This window comes from Aythya ferina (assembly GCF_964211825.1).
Source record: "Aythya ferina genome assembly, chromosome: 16".
NCBI classification, from domain to species: Eukaryota; Metazoa; Chordata; class Aves; order Anseriformes; family Anatidae; genus Aythya; species Aythya ferina.
Window position 1 is genome coordinate 14,726,167 of NC_140315.1, and position 22,250 is coordinate 14,748,416.

Sequence of the window (22,250 nt, forward strand, 5' to 3'; positions counted from 1 at the left end):
TAGCAGTGTGTTTGGAAACGTTAATAACTGGGGATGCTGGAAATATCTTGTATAGAAATAACCATAGCTTCGAGTTTGAAAAGGTTATTTAAAAAGTATTTTAATGCTATTTATGTATACAACCTAACAGCCATGTACTGTACACAGTATTCTGAAGGAGAGATAAGCACATCCTTTTTCAAACTTTTTTTTTTTTTTTAAACAAAAACAACAACAAAAAAACATTTCTGAATGTTTTTGACATGCTAGTGAATTTCTCCAACCTGAATTAGATGGGGGTTGTTTGGTCTTTTTTTGCTTTGGAGGGAAAAGAAGATAAATTTTGGTTAGAAAAATTGACCTCTATGATTTTTATCAAGGAAGGACCCTTAACAGATTATAACAAAAAGGCATTGAATAAAATGAGCATTATGGCAGAGGTCAAAGTAGCTATAGAAGAGGCAATTTGAATGAAACTTACTGGAAGCGTGCAGTATTTTAAAAAGCAAAACAGTAGAAATAGATTTAAAAAATAAACTGAGCATTGCTTGTTGTAAATGAAATACATTGAGGGGCAGAATGTTGTTGGGGCTTTTTGTGTTGTTGGTTGTTTTTGTTTTTTTTTTTTTTGAGCCAGCAAAACTTCTGTTTCTAAAGAATACTAGGTTCTCTCGTGGCTAGAGAGAAAACAAAAATAAGTGCTGTGTTGGTGGAAGATGTCTGGTGCAGGATTTTTTATTCTTTGAATTATTTTCAACAAGTACTTACTCTGTTCTGTATTTTTAAGAAATTATGTGGACAGCAATTTTGTTTCTTTACCAAGGCAGTGAAAACACCAAGAATCCTTTTTATAATTTGGAAAGAATGTCAAAAGAATGAAGTAGTTAAACCTAAGTGTATTAGATCATATGCTCTAAATGCATAAATAAGCATAACTGCAATCACAGAAACCAATGTTAAAACCACCAGGAAAACTCACCCACAAACCCTAATGACTTAAAGGGAATGACCTCAGCCATTGTGAAATTTGTGCCTATTTGTTGACTGACATTTTTTGTAGAACCAGAGTGCATGTTTCACTGGGGTGTGGGATTTTGTTGTTTGAAAGACTGCTGTTTTTTCTTCTGTTGTTGCTGCCAGTTTGAATACAAAGAGTGAAAATGGGATTGAGGCAGGGAGAGCCTGGATATGATTTGGGCCTCAGCAATTTGAAAAGCAGGTGAAGGGGTTGTTATTGATGGACAGAGATTGGTAGGAACTGATGGAAGTTTGTTTTTCAGACGTTAGAAACTTCCTCGATGATAGTCCATTTCTAACTTATTCCCAACTGGCTTCCTCTTAAGGAAATGAAGGTTTAAGGTATTTGGTTACAAACGTAAGATTTTTTCACGTCCGTGTCTTTGCATGAGTGCTGCTTGAAATACCAGTGTCATTCATCTCCCCTCTGCTTTTTTGAGAGGAAATTGATGCATAGTAGAAGCTCAACTTGCTACTGCTGCAACACCAGCTAATTCAGCAAAACTGAAGTCTTGAATTGTTTCAACAATAAAAGACTTATTTGGGGATGTTTTTAAATAAACCAGTGCTACAGGCAACAAACCTGGTCAGAGCCAAGTCACTCTGCAGACCTGGTTCATCTCTGCTGGCCATTTCCAGCAGTGGGCTCCTACTTTTCTGGGCTGTGGTAATTAAAGTAGGTCCAGATTTAATTGCCCCTTCTCAGTTGTGCAGACAGGTTTAAGAAAACATACTTTTACGCTCTTTGGTGCCTTACTCTAGACGTTCGATTTCATGGTGCAGAAATCCTCATTTGCCATCCTTGCTTCTGAGGAGGAAAACAGCCCAGCTAAGTAAGTAAATAAAAATCCTAGATGAAAAAGAACTATTTGGGACTAGTCAGTTCAGATAGTAATTGGTTAACCCACAGAGAACTGATGCTTCACTCTATGCTGAAAAGAGCAGACTTACCAGAGAAACTTAACTGGAGTAAAAAAGCAATGTATTTCTGAACAAAAGGCAAGAGGACGTGGGGAAATTTTCTTAAACTCAGCAAATGCCTTAAAAACTGGAAATGCCTCTAGGATTACTCAAGCACCCACAAGAAACAGTGAGGGAAAAGTGGAGCAGGCATCTGATTTTTTTTTTTATTATTTATTTTTTAAATAGGTTGAGTAAGCAAAGCATTCTGAGGGCCCCAGTTATTTACAACTTAGACTGTGCACCATGCAGAGATGCTCATCAGCTGTCTTAGAGGCAAGTTTTGCATCTATTGCGAATTGTCTTTTGATGACATGCTTGATTCAGCTTTTTTGCCATGTAATTGTCCTACAACTACTTTGAAAAAAACAATCGGTTTTGAATATAGATCTCTATCACAAGTTTTGATTCCCCTTGCAACTGTGCTTCTGTGCTAGATTACCATCTTCAGAATTTAATTGTAACTGCCTAATGATTCTTTAAGATTGTAACTCAAATCAAAACATATTTACAAAATACTTCACTTCCAGTAAGTGTTGAAAATGTTCACTTCAGTTTACAAAGCTAAAGTACTGCTATGCAAATGCGTGTTGTTTTTTTTTTTTTCAGTTTCTGTGGCTGAAACAATCAAAATTTTGTTTAGAATTGAGCAATACTTTTTCTTTGAAAAGATATTGTTTATTCACCCTTTAACAAACTAAAAAGCACCATTTTTAATGAAATGTAACACTTTTGTAAGTAAAACATTTGAATGTTATATTGGCTGTGTCCAAATTTTACTTTTTAAAAAGGATTTATTTGATTTTATGAAACACTTTCTTTTCTGAATTTATAAAGCACCTTAGTTTGCCTAAAGTATGCTTTTTGTTAGCTTACATTTGGTAAATGTTACATTGACACTCCTGCTCTCCACTGAGATACAGAACTGGAAGTCAGTCAGTTTTAATGCTTGTTGCAAAATTATCTCCTTTCTTGTGCTTAACTGTGGGCAAATATATGTCAGATCAGTCCTGCCCTCACTACAGTTTCCAGTCATTTCATTTAAATAAGGATTGCACCACCCATTGAGAGGGAGCAGTTTTAAATTTTTTGTACTTTTTGCTTAAATGCATTTAAAGAAATGGTTTTGTATCGTAACCACTGTCCGTGCAAGTCCGACAGACTTCTTCAGGGCCTGAGTCTTGCAAAACGGGAGCAGGAATTGCCATGTCTCTCTGCTATCCACACTCATAGACATTACTTGCAACTTGGCAAAGGTCTTCAGCAGCAGTTAGCAAAAGCTGAGAAATCCAAATCCAGTGGAAGCCCGTAAAGCTCCAGCAGGAGGTACCACAGCCCCTGCAGTAACAGTGGATGTAACCTCCTGCACCAAAAGACCGTTGCGGTGGTCTGACTTAGTACTCGGTCATAGCATCTTCTATGACCAAATACTCTGGGGCATATTGGTGGAGTCAGGAGTCTAGCAGGAAAATAAGACAGGCACCAATTTTCGTTTTATTTCTTGATATAAAATAATCAAGATTTTCATTCTGTTTAGCCTTGGTAGACTCTTGTGTAAACATCTACTTCAGAGGAACCTTGTTTTTAATAAAATTCAGTTCTCTTTGAATAAAGGACAAATTTAGGTCTTAGACCTAAACTACGGGATCTTTCAGCAATGCTGTAAATTGTGTGTACAAGGGAATGTAAGGCTCTTCTGTCTACAATCTTAAACAGACCTTTGCTGTCTCTCCTTAAAATGACTTTGCCTTCTTCAATCTCTCTGCACCTGAACATTTGTAAGTTGTAATTTGAAAGAAGGAATATTTCACCCTTAACATACGATTTGATTTTGTTTGTTTGGCAGCGATCCTTCCTGTTTGCTGCAACAGATGAATATAATTTGGGGAAGAGAAATGGTTGTGGAGGGAGACTAGGGAAGCAATCTTGTGTAAAATATTTGAGATCCAGTAAAACCTCTGGAGTAGATTAGTTTTGAAAATCCACTTATGCCCCCCTGCAAGGTAGGGGGTGGAGACAATGCTTGTTTAGAATTTTGAAGTAATAAAGGGTGCTACTGCTATAAGATGCATTGACGTTAGTCTGGTGTTTTCCTTCTTAAAGCTCAGTGCTGTTTCTTCCCCCAGTCCAAGCTGCCACAAATCAGGATTATTCAATCACAACAGTGGTTTAACTGCGTCTGTGGTGGAGTGTGATGGTTGCTTAACAATGCACAGAAGCATTGTGCCCTGGTTTAGGACAGGAAGTGGAAAATGAATGTTGTTTTGAACTTGAACTTCGTGAGCAGGCAGAAAGTAATTATTAGAGCTGGAACTCCCCCCGGGAGAAGCAGGGGAGTGATGCACCACACTTGTAAGATGCACTGTGGGATTTTAAATATCTAGTTGTGTTTAATGCTTTGGTTTTACATTTCTGCTTTTTAATTGATCTTCTGCTCCTCATTTTTTTTCATGGCTAATGGAGGAAGAGACAATTGTGTGTAGACTTAATGTTCTGTATTTATTGAGAGACATCTCCTGCCTGCCTTTCCCTGTAGGGGCGGACTGAATTTCCATCTTGGTCCTAGTGTTCCTTTCAGTTGTAAAAGAAACTCTTTCACTGCCTGGGTTATTTAATAGGCCTACTATAATGTGGAAAAGTGGCTTAATTGATGATTAAGAGCACATAATTGTGAAGCTATTTAATCAGAAATCCTAAATAAGGCACTTGTGTAGTACTCAGCATTAATTATAAACTATAGAAGTATTTTTTCTGTGTTATAAATAAGAAAACTCCACTGAAATGACACAGTCTGCATAATTGTGAGGTTAACATTTTAAATAACGCATTTTTAATAAACACATCACTATTAAAGTATTACTCTGACCACTTTCTAGGGAAAAAAATTAAAAGGCAAAGTTCTGCCTTCAGTGATTTTTATTTATTTATGTATTGTATTTCAGTGGCCTGTGATTTCAGCAACCTAACACTTAAGATTTTTTTTTCCCTCTATTTTGGCTGCTACTTAACAAGTTCTTCAACAAAGAATAGTCAGCAGAAGATTTTGCCTTTCCGTACAGACTACAGTTATCTTCTGTAGATTTTTAAAGTACTATTCCCTATTGCATTAGATAATTAAACAAAAAAGGGAAAAGATTTTTTCCATCATTCTGAAGATGATACTTCTAACCATTATAGGTGCAGGGTTTTTTTTTGTTCTTGGGAGGGAGCAACTCCTCTAAAAGATGTTTATTTTTAACATAAATATTCAAAATGTGTTCTTTATACTTCATGATAATATCTTCTTTATCAAATTCATAAGATTATTTTAATTCTACATTAACAAAGTTGTGGGATTCTTTATTTGTGAGTTTTAAAGGTAGCAAAACTAAGTCACTTTAAAAAAAAAAAAAAAAAAGGTGTGATGATTTATTGTGGCACAGTGGGAGAAATTCCTCCTGAGATTTTAATATCTTCCACCTGGTATAGAAATGAAAAGAAAGTAGTCTTTAGCCGGTGACTAATTTGTCACTAATACCCAGGGGTTCCTTCATTACAACACAAAGATGTCAGTTTTAAGAGAAACATACAGTAAAAAAGTTGAGTGCAACTTCCTGTTGCAGACACAAAAAAGAGAAAAATAAAGGTCTGGAAAGCAGCTGAAGCTGTGTGAAGGAAGGCTCAAAAGCTATCAATCAGGGTAAAATGAATGGAGAAGGATTTTACCTGCAGGCTTCAGTCGTATTCACTGGGACGTGTTTGAGGAGGAAAGTCACTTGATATGACTCCAGAGGAGGAGCTCTGGCAAGCAGTAATACCCAGACTGACGCTCAGTTCTCTTCCAATCTACACGTACTGCATCCTGGTAACTGAGGAGGAACTGTACTGTGTTTAAAAAAAAAAAAAAAAAAAAAAAAAGTCACACTCTGCTTACTGATGTCTTTTATATTTCATCATAATGTTAAATGAACTGCCTCCAAGACTTACCACAGTTCAAAAGAAAATGCTACTAGAGAATACCTGGCTCTACTGACAGCTCAAACCTGACAACAAAGATCACAGTTACATCAAAGATTCAATAAGTCCTTTTTACCAGCGGAGAACTATTGTGGTGTTCAGACACTTGCATATTTAGTGTCATCCCTTTGTTGCGTTAACAAAATTTTGACTCAGTTCCTGTCCTTTCAGTATTGTAGTTTCATGACAGCTTAGTATAAGAGGGGGAGCTTGAGTAGTCATCACACCCTCAAAAAAACAACACACTTCTGCACCAGTGTAATATGTCACTAGGCACAATAAAACATGTATGTTAATGTTGGACAGAAAACTTCTGCTTAAAACCAGATTTAGAAATGTGAACTAGGCAATTTGCTATGGCAGCAATGTGTTGAGCTGTGGTGGCCGGCCCTGTTGTGGGTGATTTACCTGTGCAAGAAGTGTGGTAATTGGTCTGGTTTCTCCCCCAGCAGCGGATGTTCTCAGATAGGGCAGGTGCCGCTATTCCATGCTTCTGCAGCAGCAGTCCTGCCTCTCAAGAACTTTGTTTTATTCTTCCCCTACTTTTTAATCCAACTTAAAAACTCACTTTGGAACCCTTGAGCTGGCTCTGGACATTACCAGTTGTCTGTGATAGTAGTGATTCAGTGTCAGGACTGCAGAGATGTTAGAGATTTAGAAAGTAGTAGTGAATACTACAGCAAAAACCATACATGTTGGAAACAACATGCTTGACAACTTTGTGGTAAAAGTGTTTATGTAGCAGGGAAAGCCCTGGCATGTCCTGCAGCCCCCAGGCCATATTAACACAGGCCTCTGTTTCTTGCTGGTGAGTAAGTTTTAATGTTAGCTGTTCTATAGTTGAAGAAAAGGAAGATTTTGTATTTTGTCAGAAGCAGATTATTGGAAAGGAAACAATTGGTTTTGCTACGTTTCTTTCAGTTTTAACTTCAGTTGAACGTTTTTGTGTGCCTGCGGGCTCGAGCTCGCTTGGAGAGCACTGCTCCTCTCTGGGGCTTTAAATTCCTGTCGGGGGAGCCTGTCCCATCGTGGTGCCCCCACAGGCTGCGGGGGAACCTGCTCCGGCGCCTGCAGCGCCGCCCCCTGCTCCCTCACCTACCTGTGTGCTTGTAGGGCTGTTTCTCGCACTTTTCTCCTCACTCCTCTCTGCCCTGACCCGTTTTGCTCTTTTCTTCAATGCGTTTTCACGGAGGTGCCACCAGCTTGCCTGACGGGCTCGACCGGGTTGCGCCGCGGGTCTGTAAGGAGCCAGCGGGAGCAGGCCCGGGGCAGCCCTGACCTCTCATCACAGAGGCTGCCCATGTGGGCAACCAATACACTATGCCGAAATTAGGGCTTTATTAACTGATATCAGACTGATCTAGAGCAGCAGCACTTCTCATCCTGGGAGAATTGCTGCAGTTTTCAAGGCACATCGTGACAGGGAACGAAGGAGAAGGGTGACGAGGGAGGTTGCACACGCTCCCGCCTCCCACCTGAGGTAAGTCAGACAATTAGCCCAGCGCTTGGTCACCTAAAACTGCAACCACTTTTTCAAAAGTCTTTTGAGTTGAGGCCAACTGACTCTTTAAGCATCTTGTGGGCACAGAAAATTGAGCTTGTGCTTTGCTGATCTTTAAGGACTGGATGTTTTCCAAAATAATCTAATTTTATTTGTACAGTAGTGTGCTAGCTGTTGAAATGTGTTGAATGTGTTGTTGTCTTTCACATGACTGTCTTAACTAGGGATGTGTCTTTTCCAGGTGCAAGATACATGCTACTTCTGTGGTGTTTTGTTTTTGTTTTTGTTTTTTTTTGTTTGTTTGTTTTTGTGTGTGTGTGTGTATTTTTGATTTTAAGTTGCGTGTAACTGCTTTGAAGATGGGATGCACTCCTGTAGCGAGGCAGCATCTACCATCTCCTCCCCAGCTTTCCAAAAGCCAGGTCTTTTTATCTGTTTGTTGTTGTGGTTGTTTTGTTTGTTTGTTTTTGTATTATTTATGTTCTGCTAATATTCATATCGTGAGGGAAGAAACAGGTGAGACGTGTTTCTCAAATCAGATTAAATGGTGGCAGTCCTCTGGTTTTGATCACATGCTCAAGGCCTTAAATAGCATTTAATGTTTTTTCCAGATGTTAGGCTTCACGACTTCTCAAGCCATTAACCTGATGCTTGTATGGCACCATTTTCTACCTGGTTTACGTTACAAACAAGGTGATATTTGTGTTCAGTTCCCCCTTGGCCTTGGCCTTCCTGGTGGTGATGGCAGCGCTGTGCCTAGGAGGAGCCTGGAGCAGGCGGGGATGGTTGCGGATGAGAAGGGCAAAGGATCCTGCTCTTTGCAGGAGAAGCAGGCTTACTTTCAGAGGAGTCAAATCAAAGACTTAACCTGTAGTTACTAACGAGATAGTAAGTGAAGATGACCAAATGGTGTTAGTGTTTTGGCACCTATTAATGGCCCAGTTACTGTGTTGGCAAACTAACATTTTGGGGGGTTTCTTTTTCTCGAAAAAGAGCCTTATATTTATGCCTTCATCCTGGGAATTAAGTTAGTCATTTGAACAGCAACAGGCTCAGGAAAGAGCTCTACATGAGCATTGTTATGCTTACTCAGACAAGCCAGACCCTTTCCCCAGAACACTGTCTGCTGCTCCAGAGAGAGACTGGTTGTCTTTTATTAATCATGCAGTGTTCTTTTAACTATATGGGAAATAAAACCCTCTAGGCCTGTGTTATCCTGCTTGCAGCCAATTCTCTTTTGTTCAACACCTCAAGCAGAACTTGGTTTGATACCCAATCTAGCGAGGTGCTGCCTCCCCCAGGAGACATGCTATTAATGGCCACAGATGTGTCCTTAACAAATAGGATTCGTTATGCCAACACGATGTTCTGTCCTTCCTCAAATGGACGCTTTCTGTGTTGATGCAAATACTATTACCAGAAGAAATATTATGGAACCTGCAATCGTGTGGTCACTGGCACTTACAATTCTGTGATTATTCTTTGCATATAATCTTAAAGGTTAATGCATACTGGGCTTTTTTTCAGAGTCACTGAAAATCAGGCTTTAAGTTGTATCTCTCTCTCTCTTTTTTTTTTTTTTTTTTTTTTTTTTTTTTTTTTTTTTTTTTTTAGTGCATGGTTTATATACCCTAGAGACCTTTGGAAGTGCAACTTGTAATTCACAAATCAAATATTAGTAAAGAAGAAGTAGCTGGGATGTGACTTGTGGAAGCATTTTTCAGATGGTCCCCTGACAATTAAGGGTAAAATGCTTAGAAGTTGGATTATTACATACGCGAAAGGAAAACCAGGGTTTAGTTGCCAAAATCTGACTACTTTAACTTGTAAGTTGACTCAATAGGAGGTAGGCTTTGCCCTGAGGTCTTAGCCTAGAAGTTACGCGGCAATTCCTGACACTGTAAATTTGAAGATTTCCAGGCTCATTTAAGTGCTGTCAACCAAGTCTTGTGTTCAGTCTTAAGTGTTTTGCACTTTAGTTAGGAAGGCCTGAAATCATGACTCCTTGGAAAAGAAGCTGTGTTATCCTGACATGAGTTTAAAAGAAACATTTATCCCAGATTGTAAATGTCCAAAATACACTGCTCAAATTTGTTCTGTTCAATGTTAACTTATAATGGTGAAGGTAAGTGACTGTAAAGTCAGTTTTCATATTTAATTAGTTCTGTGCATGATTCATGTATTTTTTTATTCTCATTCCAGTTTCTTGCCAGCCTTGTATTTTTATACTGCTATGAGTTTGTATTTCAAGGTAATACTTGTGGAGTGAGGGCCGCTGGCTCTCAGCTTTCACGGGCATACTAAGTGTATTTTTGATCTGGGGATTTTTACTCTATAGTTACTGACAAGTAAGATTTTTTTTGGACACAACAGACATACAATCCAGTTGTCTTTAACAATGCGTGTAATCTCGGAAGAGGAGAACCCTATTCTTATCCATTTAAAAATGAAAAAGAATTGCATGGTGGAAAACCTGCCAAGATTTCCTCTACTTAAAAAGAAAGATGGCAATGGCCACTTGCCTGACAAAGAAATCTTTATTCTCTCCACCCTTCTAGGTAGCTGCCGAGCTGTTGAAAGTCCAGCTGTTCACAGCATCTAAAATGCTGTGCTTACAAGGGTGCCCTGTAGCCAGCTACAATGTTCAGTGATACTAAACACTACTGAGCAATTTCCCACTAATTCCTAAATGCTGTTTCATTTTCTAGATATCTAGTAGAGCTTTTTGGCTCTCTCTTGACTGCAGTAGATGGCTGCCAGGGTAAATGCATGACATGAAGTAAACCCGCAAAGTAGTTTGATAGCCCTGTAAATAGGACAGTGCTGCAAGTACCTAAAGTAGATGTCAAGTAGGAATTGCTGACTCAGTCTGCACAAGTGTGGGATTAGTGTTGTGGATTATGGTGGGCATAGTCCTCAAATCCATGTCATGCAAATGTTTGTCACTTAGAGTAGTAAAAGTGGTGCCAGCTTCAAATATATAGGGGCATTTTATAGAAATATGTTGTTTACAGGGAAGTAAAGGTTGCTGTCACCTAAGCAGTGGAGTAATTTGGTCGGACTGTCTTACTTGGCATTATAACTGCAGTCACCTTGCAAGCAACAAGGCCCTCCTTACAGCAGTCATGTTGATAGATTGCAGGTGTAGATTCAGGACTGGATGAAGCTGACTGAGAGCTGTGTTGACATCAAAAGAAGTGGCCTTCTAAGCCTGGCTGCATGTTCCTGTCTCCTCCTTTGTGTTGGTGCTTACCAGACATGAGACAAATCAGATCAACTCACTGATCTAGCTGAAAAGAAAACCAGGAAAAAAAAAAAAAGTTTTCTGGTGTAGCTGAAAACAGACTTGTGTGGTTGCAGGAGCTTGTGGCTCAGGCAAGGACATAGAAGGGTTGCATCTTTGGTCAGAAGTGAGGTTTTGATTTTTATAGTCATTAGAAGCTGATAGAATGCTGGATGATGATGCAGTTTTGCTGTTACCCTTGATAACTGAACTTCAAGGCAGCAATTTGGAAAATAAGTCAATTTACAAGATGTAGTCACCTTGGCTGTTGAGGATTAATTGGTTTAATGCTTTAGTTTATATATAAATGTATATTTAAAGCCAATATATAAAATTCTATCCCTTACCAGGCTTGGATTTCCAACAGCACATGCCAAGTCCTGTCGTGTTCCTTCACCGGTTCCCAAAGGCATTTTTGGATAGGTATTTTTGAAATATGTGTCTTAAGCACGTCCTAGAGGAGATTCTGAGCAAGACATGAAGTTTACTACTGCTTTCTTTGATGACAGCCGTAGAAACTGGAGAAGAGTCATGTTTGTGTATTGAACTGATAAAAGGACTTGCCCCAGTGGCAGGAAGCCAGGGATGATTCCCTCTAGGCACAGGCTGTGTGTGACATCTTCAGTGGATAACAGTAATGCACTGATCCTGATTTCATTCCTGTTCGGGATCTTGTTAGAAGGGCCTTGCTTAAAATCTAACACCGTGTTAGTAGGATAGCAGTAAGAAAGAGGAATTCTTAATTCCTGGGTTTCTGAAAGCATTGGTGTGTTCACTGCTTAAAGACCTCACTGAAACAAGCTATAGCAATCTCAATTTTTTGGTTGCAATTTATACAATTTGGAAATTGTATTTTAAATTAATATTAACTCTCCCGTGAAGTGGGGTTGATGGGGTTGACTGACTAGCTATTTTAATTACTGAAAGTAGGTTACATATCTACAAGAATAACTTCTCTCTGACAAAAGCATATTATATCTTGGCTCTTACTAATAACCAGCTCAACTTTAATTTCACAGCTTGCTGCCAACAGCTGCCTTACTAAGACATAGCACTCATAATAAATGAAATTTCATGTAAAAAAAAAAGAAAAATGAAAACTTTGTTCCAGCTGGATTGAAAAGGCAGTTGGAACATTTTTGTCCTGCATATAAAGCTGCCATCCACATAAACATTTCAAATTACTTTTTCATTTTTAATAATCAGGATCAGACCTTTTCTGAGTATTGAGGCAACAGCAACATATTAGGAGCATACAGTTTCATTCAGACTCCATTAGTTATTGAATCCTGTCCAAAGTTAAGTATTTGGAGTGTTTTGGGAGAAACTCACCTTTTAGTTTCAGGATTTTGACAACCTCCTTGGATGAAAACCCTGAAATGAGCAGGCTCTAGTCCTGCTTGGTAGCTTTCGAAGACATTGGTTACATCATTTTCTCTTGGAGCTGTTGCTTGTGTGTTGTTGAAAGTCCTGCAGCTGATGAGTACTTGCCTGAACTACCAACAGGAGTCTCAGTTCAATTATCACACAGCCTCTCTGCACATGGAAGAGATTAATTCTCATAGCCACAAACAGAATGAATGCTTTGTACTTGCTATTATAATGTAAGTTCATGCTGAAATGCAGTGCCAGTAACCAACTTCTTCACCAATAAATTCACAGTTCTAATAACCATGTGTTTTTACAGCATCTTGATCCCAAAGGATCAAAGAAACATTGATTTACTTAGCTTTGGGTCCCATCCCCCCTTATTCTCTTTTTTTTTTTTTCCTCCTTGCTCCCCATGAGCTCGAAAAAGCCCTATATGAGAAGAAACCCAACTGTTGTTGTATAGTCCACAGCAGGGAAGGGCACTTTGCAAAACCACAGAAGAGAAGATTTTAGCCAGTAGAAATGGCAGGAAGTGTTGTGGGCAGACGGAACCCAAATACCAGAGCCTGCTTTGGCCAAGAGGCAACATCAACCTGTTTAAACTGCCATGAGGTCCTTAAGTGACTATAACTGGTTTGAAAGTTCAAAATCCAATACGTTAAAAAGTTGCACTATGCCTGCAGCAGTATCACTTTGCTCCTGTGTAGAGGAGTTCACTGAAGACACCACTGATCTTCTGCAGACGTGGTTGAGGATGCAGCTAAGAGTACTAGCTCAAGACAGTGAAGTCAAGAAGCGATGGAGCAATATGCCTAAGGCAGTCAAGGTACCAACAGTGGGTGCATTTTGGCCTTAGGAAAAGGTGAATAAAGCTCACAAGGAGCATTACTGTCCTATAGGTGAGCTTTTGGTACATGATTGTGTCCCCAGACCTCTGTGAAGGCCCCTTGTACAATTGTAAGCATGAGCTGAGAGTCTGGCACATCTGTAAGCACTCCCTGAGGGCTGTTAGGATTTATAACCTAGGGGTTTCCAATGTTGTAGGACAGGCTGATGTTCTCATCAAAAGGCCAACCGAATACAAGGCTTTTGAAAATGTGAATGGACAAAACTATTTGGTAAGTGTTACTGAAACTACTCTAAAAAGGTGTTCTGTAATTCAGGAAGTATTTGGTGGCTGTTATGCTGCAGTAGCAGGTAGAGGTCCCAGCCCCACACAGCGTGTAACTGAAGTGCTTCCTGACTCAGAATATTCTGTTTCTCATGAGGGGAGAAAAATGTGTGGAAAAACAGGGTGGACACAAGATATAAAATTGCTATGGCCAGGTAATTATGTTGTTACTAAGTAAACCAAATATTTGTTTTTTTTTGCCTGTGACTTATACAACTTTGGGACAGCTCAATAATTCCTCATTGCTGAAACATCCTATTCCTAAACGTAGAAATCCTGCTTCTGATTAAATGGAACTTATTTTTAAGAGAAGAATCCCAGGCTGAGTAGCTGCAACTTTCACTGTTTTAAATATTTTCAATCCCATCTTAGACCAATGCAATGAGATAGTTATTAGTTATACTCAGGCATATGTGTCTGTCAGAACAAGCAATTATTTGGGGAAAATCAAATTGAAACACTGGAGAGAAAAAAAAAAAAGGCAATTGGAGGAAATCCTTTTCTGTTATTAGTCTAACTTTAATGTGCTTATACTTCTGAAGTAAATTGTCACCTCAAGCGTGCTTTGTTTGCTTTCTTGCTTCTGTCTAGGGTCTATAAAGCAGAGGTTGAGGCCAGTACTTGAAGCAGCGCTTGTTGCCAGCAAAAGAGACAGAAAGTGTTGGGGAAAGGAGAAAAATTGAAAAAAATTAAACATACATGTTTGTATGTTTAAGAATGTTTTTTGTTTGTTTGTTTGTTTGGTTTTTTTGCTTAGGTTTTTGGAAAGTCCAAAAAATGCTGCAAAAATGACATTATCCCATGTCTTTGTGGATGGGAATGGCAGAATAACATGAGTGTCTTTTCCTGTGCAGATAATATATAGTGGGAATACTGAACAAAATGAATAAGAGTTAATATCTGTAGTTATTACCAACTCTAATATTATTCTCCCACATCTAACAGTGCAAACCTTTATCTGTCATTTGATCTGTACTGTCCATAGGTCTTTTATATACACAGAGGGATTTACTGCTTTGTAATCAAGCTGCTGAAGAAAAACGTTGTCCTTTTATTCACTAGGGATGACTGTAATAAATTAAAATGGTTTCCCATTAGCCTTCCCTACTTAGGGGAACCACTTAAAATTACTTTGGACTTTGCCCTTGTCTGACCTCCTCACCTTTGCTCAAACACTTCTGCTTCCAGGAGTGCGGCAGTGTTGGTCCTCAAGCCTTGCTTCTCTGAATAAAGTTACAAATCGTTTCAGGCTGGAAACAGAGCACCAAGGTGGAGCCCATTCGGAGTTAAAGGAAATGCTGAGTAATTTTAAAAGTCTGATGTAGCACCTGACTTGCAGGCAACCTGTGGCATCATAGATTGCTGTTTGTGCCAAGAGCCGATTGTAACTTAATTGCATGCATATCATTCACTAAGACCATGTGCATGAAAATGAAGATGGGTTTGGGTGTTTTTTTATTACTCCTCTGAGGTTTCTGTGGCAATAATGGCTTTACCAGCTTGTGGAAGAAGCTGTGGAGTTGCAACAACCAAAACTCAGGGGCCTGTTTGAGCACAGCAGTAGGTTTAAACAAGCATATGGGAAGTTCTCTCTTGCTTTGCTTATTAAATGCAGCTAGGGGTATGCTGATTTACAAAACAAACTGCAGGATTACAGAACCTGTTTGGTCAAATGTTCAACTATTGTTTTATAACTGATAGTACACTAGTGTTAAATGCATACATATTAATTAGGTATGCTAAAGTGAAAAGAAAATAGAAACAATTCTTAGACAGAATATATGTAGTTCTATTCTGGATTGTCAGTTTTAGTTATGAGATGAACGAGAGAGCTACTTTTTTTTTTTTTTTTTTTTTTTTTTATACTGAGTTGCCATATCTTGTGTTCTTTTGCCTGTTCCTTCTATTTGTATTCGGGTCCTAAGGTCAGTTTTTGCGCTCCTCGCTGGTGTGGAATCGTAACTTGAAGGTGGTTTGAGAAGGCCTCAGTGTGGTGTTATCATCTGAGGAGCTTTAGAGAAGATGCTGCTCTTGTAGCAGTACAGAGAAATACATGGCATCGCTGACTGGAATTCTTTCAAAATTTTCAGTAGCATAAAGTGCACAAGGAGTGGATAGCAGAACAGTGATAGGATCGAGAAGTTTTTTTTAACAATATGAAAATCACTCACATGTATAGAAGTCTGAGCAGACTGACTTTTATCTGTGCCAGGAAAGCCCGGAGGGCCAGCCCAGAACAACTCCGTGGCTGTGGTGTGCACGGTGTGTGGTGTGCGAATGTCTGGCTTTGGAGGCACTGCTAGTGGAAAACCCCCCTGGGTAATCATGAGCGTGCACTCCCTGATAGATGGCATGTTTATTAGTGCTTACAAATGAGCGGCTTATTTTATAGACAAGGAAACTGGGTAGAGCTCCAGATATGTCTCAGCACACCCATACTGGAGACAAGTAAATGCACTAGGGAGGGAGATAACCAAATCCTTCAAAAAACAGCACACTTGTGGGAAGGTAGGAACTGAGAAAGAAGCTCAAAGGGCATTCTGCAAAGGTATCTTGTGGTAGCCTGGTTTTACAGGAATTGGTAGATAATGTCAGTCTCTGTGTTTCAGGAAAATTTCCAAAGCTGTTCTATTCTCTGCTATTCCAATTCTGAAATATTTTCATTAAGCAAGGGATAACTTGTCAGAAGAGAAAAAGCAGCCACAAGATTTTTGGCTGGTCACAGTGAAGATCTCACATCTTAAGTATTTTCAGCTATCTGTGATTATTCCACATAGGTAAAAATAACTCATAGTCTGCATAAATTTGAATAAACAGAGGGAAACCGCAAGCTGACTGCAAATGTTGCTTAAAGAAATAAACCATACCCTGTGTGCCATTGATCAAAGTCATCAAGTCACAGCTGAGGGCAGTTTGGTATCGCCAGCATTTTCTGGTCAACAGGATGCTGAGACTGTGGCAACACGTGGCGGTCATAGGTCAGGCTCAGGTACGTTGTGTGATGTAGGGAATATCTGCTTAAGAAACATGGAAAAACCACTGTTTCTGATACTAGTTTTGGAACCTCGAATAATGTATCTTGGGCCATTGGGATGCCAAGGGCAATATTGTGAGCAGCTGAGAAAAGGAAATATGTTGCCTAGTTTTGCAATCATTAGTGCGCACTTGTATCCTGGGAGGAGGAGAGCAAGACCAGCAGAGCGTTTGACCAGGAAGGCTTGTCCCCATTCCAAAGCAAACTCTGGGCTTTTTGCACATGAAACTATGCAAGAATTCATAATCTGACCCTCTGTATTATTTGTATGTATACACAGGCTGCAATTTATTAAAGAAATCCTCGGTGCAGCTCCCTGTCTCAGCACCATCTGGGAGCAATGCAGAGATGAGAACGCTCTTAGCCACTGCAAGAGATTCAGGCAAAACCACCAGTTTGAACAAGCTTATCACTGGTGAGAGAACTGTCTCTGGCATTTCATAAATCATCAGCAGTACTAACATGCTGTTTGGAGATTTGTATCATTAGCAAATTAATCACATTCAGGAACACTCCCGTAGCAGTGTTGGATGAGACACTGTGCAACGCCTTTCTGCCAAATCAACTGTAGAAAGAGGGGCCTGGGGGTTGGGAGGTGGAGTGGGGAAACCAGAGCTCAGCTGTCGTATTACCTCAGTGTTGTCCTTGATAGCAAACTTTAAAAATATTTAAACAAAATGACAGTGAAAATCTTCTTCAGCATTTTAACTTATGCTGCTGGCAGAGTATGATGGAGAAATTCTTCCAGGTTCTGTCATCTTTTGTTTCTACCCCTTCAGGGAGAAGTCACAAAAGTTTGCTCGTTGGTCTTCCAAGTCTGTAACATCCCTGCCATGGCCCAGCCCTGGAGTGCCAATGCTCACCAGGCTGCTTCACGTAAGGAAGAATAGAGAAGCTAGGAAGTGCAGTGTTTATATGGAACACATGAAAACCCCATTTTGGAGTGAGAACTAAACGTGAAGTTCTGCCCACTTGAGCGCTCCTGTCTAAAACCAGCTTTTCTTGGCGTAAACCCAAAGTTTTGGTGTAACTGAGGATAATCTTGCCAGCTTGTCTAGAGTTTCATTTATACACTCAGTTTTTCTTAAATTGATGCAGTGTTCATTCTCTTTTTCCCTTGAATTCGCTGAGCTTCAGTTTTGAATTTTAAATCCAATTGGTAATATTTCCCATGCATTGCACTCTAAAATGCATACTTGGATAAAAGTTTCCATACAGCAAAAGATAATGTTTATACCGCTGCTTCTCTGATGTAATCTCCTTTCCCCTTTAAAAAAATAAACAAACATAAACCACATATTAAAACAAATGAGCAAGCTGCTGGACTATTGAATCTTGCCAGTTTTTAATCACTGGGTGTTACCTGCAAATTTTGAGCTATAGTAGTACAAAACACCAGCAGAACACTATCTAGATATTTGATAAACTGCGTTGTAAATAGCCTTTAGTTGGCTTTATCGTTTGATTAGACTTTCATACCATCCATCCAAAGATGAATCATTTTACTGAGGAACAATACAGCCAGCAGGTTATACTATGTTACTCCACAGCCCGCCACCACCTCTTCTGTGTTGTGGCATAAATCAGGTAACTGCCATTAGTGACTAAGCCTACAGTGTACATTTTCTGTTTCATACTAGCTGCTAGGTTAGTCTTCTCAGTTCTTCTGCTATGCCAGTGTGTGCCAGCAACTTTCAAATTTAAATGCTTTTTGATGCTTTGTACAGCACTGGCCACATTTATAGAGCTCAACTGGACATATGCTATATTGTGCTTACTTTTTAAAATAGCCATGATTCAGCTCCTTGTATGGAAAAATGTATACTTAGCTTTTGAGAAAAATCTTAACTCTTACAGCTCTTGGGGTCAGGCTATTGCTTTTGAAACTTAGATTTTTGCTTTGAGTGTGTATACGTGCTTTTCAATGTATTTGTCCCATGCATTTACTGGCAGAGTGGTGTGTGACAGGACAAGAAGAAAGTTTCCTTTTTCAGCTAGTTTTTATTAACCTTTTTCCCAATAAGCCAGAAATTTGAGGTCTTCTGGGCAGTCCCTTGACAGAGGGAAATAATGTAATTCTTGCAGAAGCATGTTTTGTTTGTTTACAAATAATACTGAAAGGGGGGTTGTATGTGCTTTGTTGGTTTGTTTTTGTTTTCTCCAGTGCACAAAAAGGAACAGAGATTGTGGTTTTCAGTAGTATTCTATGAGGTTTCCATAGGCCTTTCTCATGCCCGTGTCTCAGGAGCTTGTTTTTTTTTGTTTTGTTTTGTTTTGTTTTTGACTTTTTTTGCTCACTGATTTTGTGTCTCTCAGCTTCCACTAGTTCCTAGGCCAGGTTTAGAGGGAGAAGTTCTAGTACGGGCTGTCCTCTCTTGTTAAATGCTTGCATTTCTGGATCTTTGTCGAGCCCATTTGCTCTGCAATGGCTCTTGCTGAAAATGTACCTTCAGGAACTGTGTTAGAAGTGGGAGGTGCAGGACTTTCAGCCGTTACACCCCCAGCACTAGCTTGTGAAGAGAAGCTAAATGAAGGGAAGCTGGTTCTCTAATTGTGGCATTTCAATTCCGTGCTTAAATTTGCAGCTGAGCTGAATGAATTCAGTTTCTGGGCTCCTGAAGAATTGAAGTGCTCCAAGCAGGCACACAGGCAGTCTTTGTGATGACAGCCTGTAAAACCAGCAGCTGTCTAGGGGTTAGCAGATTGGTTCTGCTTAATGCAAACCATGGCAGGACATGTGCTAACGGAAGATGCACAACATACCTAGCACCTATTGCTCCAGGGTGAAAACAGACCAACTGGAGTAGAATGACTGGGAGAGGAGAGTTACGCAGCCAGTCGTGAATTAAAAGAATTTAGCTGTGCAGAAGTTGGGCATAGGAGAAAGGGGTTATGTGGTCTAGGAGAAAATAGGAATGTGAGATTCTGGTCTGTGCTGACAACTGCAGGCAGTATCTGCTCTCACCATTGGTAAAAAAAAAAAAAAAAAAAAAAAAAAAAAGTGGAGAAAGTAGTAAGGAAAGTCAAAAAATACACTAGTTTCATGGTATTCTTAGTAGGTTTAGGGTTTGGCATTTGTATAGCTTTCTCCCTTACTCCCTTGTGCTGATTTACCCGAATGTAACCCATTATCTGCATGGTTTTGAGCTCAGCTTACTCAGAAGTGAAAAAAATGCAGGAAGCCTTGCTTTACAGAGGTAAATAGAGGCAGGCAGATTAAATATGAATTGTCTCTGTAAGATGCTCTGGTAACAGGAAACCTGTGGCTGATGTGGAACTGAATACACGTCTGCCTAATGAGAGCCCTTACCATGCGAGTGTGGCTTCAAAATTGCCATTTCTGAGAATACCACTTGAGAAAAAAGTAAATTTTTACATAATTACGGGGTTTTTGGTGTTAGCATTTTAGGATGGCTGTTTAATTGTTCAGGGGAATTCATGTAGTACTGTAAGTCTGTAATTTATCTGAGCTGAAACCCCTTTTCTCCAATTTTTGCTTTGTTCCATGCAGTAGTTAGTTGTTTTGTTTGTTTCTGCTGTTTTTATTTTTAAAGGAGGCACACTTTCCATTTTTCTTTTGTTTCACTAGTTACCAGGACTGCTATTCTGGAAGGAAGGGAAAGAGATGAGCTACTGTACTTCCTTCAGAAGCTAAGCATTGTGCTCAGATATTTAGCCAAGTTGTTGATTTTTGGTAGCTCATATTGCAGTAGCCATGGCAAACAGTGGGGGTCAGCGAGAGCATCTTTGCATGTTGATTATTGTGAATTTGTTGCGTTTGTGCCATCCTGTAGTAGCCAAAGGAAATAAATGATTTTGACTCTTTTGTCTGTTGTTGAAGTTATTCCATCAAAGTGTCGGAGAGAAGCTGTGCCAAAGGCGATGAGCTGGACTTAATGTGGTGTCAGCAAAGGCATCAGCTGTTGAACCGGGCTGTCGGGTTCCTCTCCTGGGCTGTCGAAGGGGAGGGCCTTTGAAGTCCCACGTGCGTGGGAGAGCTTTGCCTTTAAGCTAAGGATATTGCAGATCAAATCTGAGTTTTAGGCCTACGGCAGTCACCTTCTTAATGTCATATGTAAGCTGCTTCTCATATATCCAAGAGGCTGAAGTTGGCTTTTGCTTGCAGCTGGATTTCCTAATCTGTGGAGATGATAAAGTTTTCTTAAATTATTTGAATGAACTTGAGGTAGCTGCCAATTTCTCTGCTTGCAGGAGGTTTTCCAGAGCTGCCTTGCAGTCCTGTAAATGAAGCCATCATCTCTGTTGCTGCCCCGAATCCTGGTACTCTTGTGTTCATGGCAGTCCCTGCGTTTGGCGTTGTGCTCAAGCAGTTGCTGTTGACAGCCAGGCTCAGAGGTGATGAGCTGCTGGACTGGTGATCCCAAGGGTGAGTGGTGCATAATGTGATAGGAGGAAACTGCTCTTTGGTGAAACAAAAAGGCTTCAGGGTGCTAGGTTTGTCACTGCAGCTGTAAACATCTGGTAAAAGACAACATGGTTTGTGGTCATTGAAAGTTGTCTCGGTTTTCAGATTTGTCAGTTTTGTTTGGAGAATTTGAAGCCACCAGGAAAAAGTTGGGTCATGGTAATCAGATCCTCTTTTTCTCAGTTTGCTTGTTTTTTTTTTTTTTTTTGTTTGTTTTTTTTTTGGGGGGGGGGGGAAGAAAAAGTGGAGTTTTCACCTTTAAACCAAGTCTTTCCTTTCATGTGTGTGCAAGTAAGTTGGGACAGGAGGTAACTTTTATACGCCTCCCCATGCAAACAGCACGTTGGGTATCCCACTAGGAGTGCTTGTAAATATTACTTACAAAAATTGCATGGTTACTACTGAGGTTCAGATAAGTAGCTTGAAATCTGCTGTCTGCTTTTAGCATTCTTTTAAATTTTAGTACTAACCAGATTGGCAAAAAGCTCTTAAGACACCACACGCATTTCTGACTTAAGTGCAGTTTGTCTGCCTTGTGAAAGTGGTCCCTTGTTTGAGAGCTGGGTGAGCTTGTAGAGTTTTAGAATTTGGGGTGGAATATGGGGATTTCCTGCTGAAGGAAATGAGTTGCTTGTTTGTTTGTGTGTTATTTTTTGTTTGTTTTGTTTTTTAAGATAAAATAGCAATTGAAAAATGCTGCTCTTATGTGGCTGCCTGGTTGTCTGTGTGAAGGAAGATGGTGTTGTCTGTCCAGTTGCAGGCAGACACATGTCCACATCACAAATCATCAGAGCCTCATGTAGAGCAGACAAAATCAGCCCATGCTCCTTCAGTTCAAGTCAGTAGAGAGACAGAGAGAGTGGAGAAGAAAACTTGCATTTCTCTTCTCCTTTATGTCTGCATTAAAAAAAAAAAAAAAAAATCCTCATGCACATCTATTTCCAGAGCACTGCACCGGCATCACTGACTGGAAGCAAATTCCCTCTCTGGAAAAAGTATTTTCGTGTGAGTGATCTGGTGTAACTTGCGGTTGTGCACAGAGCTTCTCCTGGCAGATAGGTAGCTGGTGGGTTTTGTGGGCTCGCTTTGGTGTGACGGACATATGAAAGGCACTGCTGTGTTACGTTTGGTCCTTGCCATTGCCCTTAATTTTGACATGCCATTGTAAAACCATTTAATAGGTGCTAGATTAAGTGGTTAGCTAATTGGCATCTTTGTTCCAGCAACAAAACCATGGCCTTTCTCAGCATTTTTCCATTTAGTGCTCTGTATGCTGTTTATGGCAGCAGTGGCAAACCTTTTCAGTGCGTCTGCCAGATTTATTTTAAAGATCATGGTGTTTGGTGCCAACTCTAATCTCTCCTGGTGCCAGACTTGGCTCTGCCAGCAGCAGTTCTGCATTGTTAGGCTTTTGCAACCGTTGCATTACATCACCCTGAAAGGAGGAATAGGGATTTTAAAAATTCAAGTTATTCAAATACAATTGTCACGGGGGAGAAAAAGAAGGCAGAA

The 22,250-nt window shown here is 39.9% G+C and overlaps 1 protein-coding gene and 1 long non-coding RNA gene across 16 annotated transcripts in view; one reads left to right on the forward strand and one right to left on the reverse strand.

The window, feature by feature from the left end:
* EYA2 (EYA transcriptional coactivator and phosphatase 2) overlaps positions 1-22,250 on the forward strand; it is a 97,725-nt gene that overhangs the window by 4,900 nt on the left and 70,575 nt on the right. For 2 of the 15 annotated variants that reach the window (XM_084537837.1, XM_084537830.1), the window contains exon 2: positions 20,525-20,699. The exons of 8 other annotated variants lie outside the window; for them this stretch is intronic. Coding sequence is in view for 2 of the 7 variants with exons in the window: in XM_084537827.1 (XP_084393953.1) it covers positions 6,711-6,760 (50 nt within the window). In the remaining 5 variants the exon portion in view is untranslated. Of the gene's footprint in view, positions 1-6,695; positions 6,761-6,996; positions 7,433-20,524; positions 20,700-22,250 lie in introns of those variants that run through there. 5 more of the 15 variants (XM_084537827.1, XM_084537835.1, XM_084537828.1 and 2 more) reach the window with 3 other exon arrangements.
* LOC311445578 lies at positions 2,613-7,121 on the reverse strand. Its single transcript, XR_014698519.1, has 3 exons — positions 7,052-7,121; positions 5,662-5,815; positions 2,613-3,319 (listed from the first exon to the last, which is right to left on the reverse strand). It is a non-coding gene; the product is annotated as an uncharacterized lncRNA (long non-coding RNA).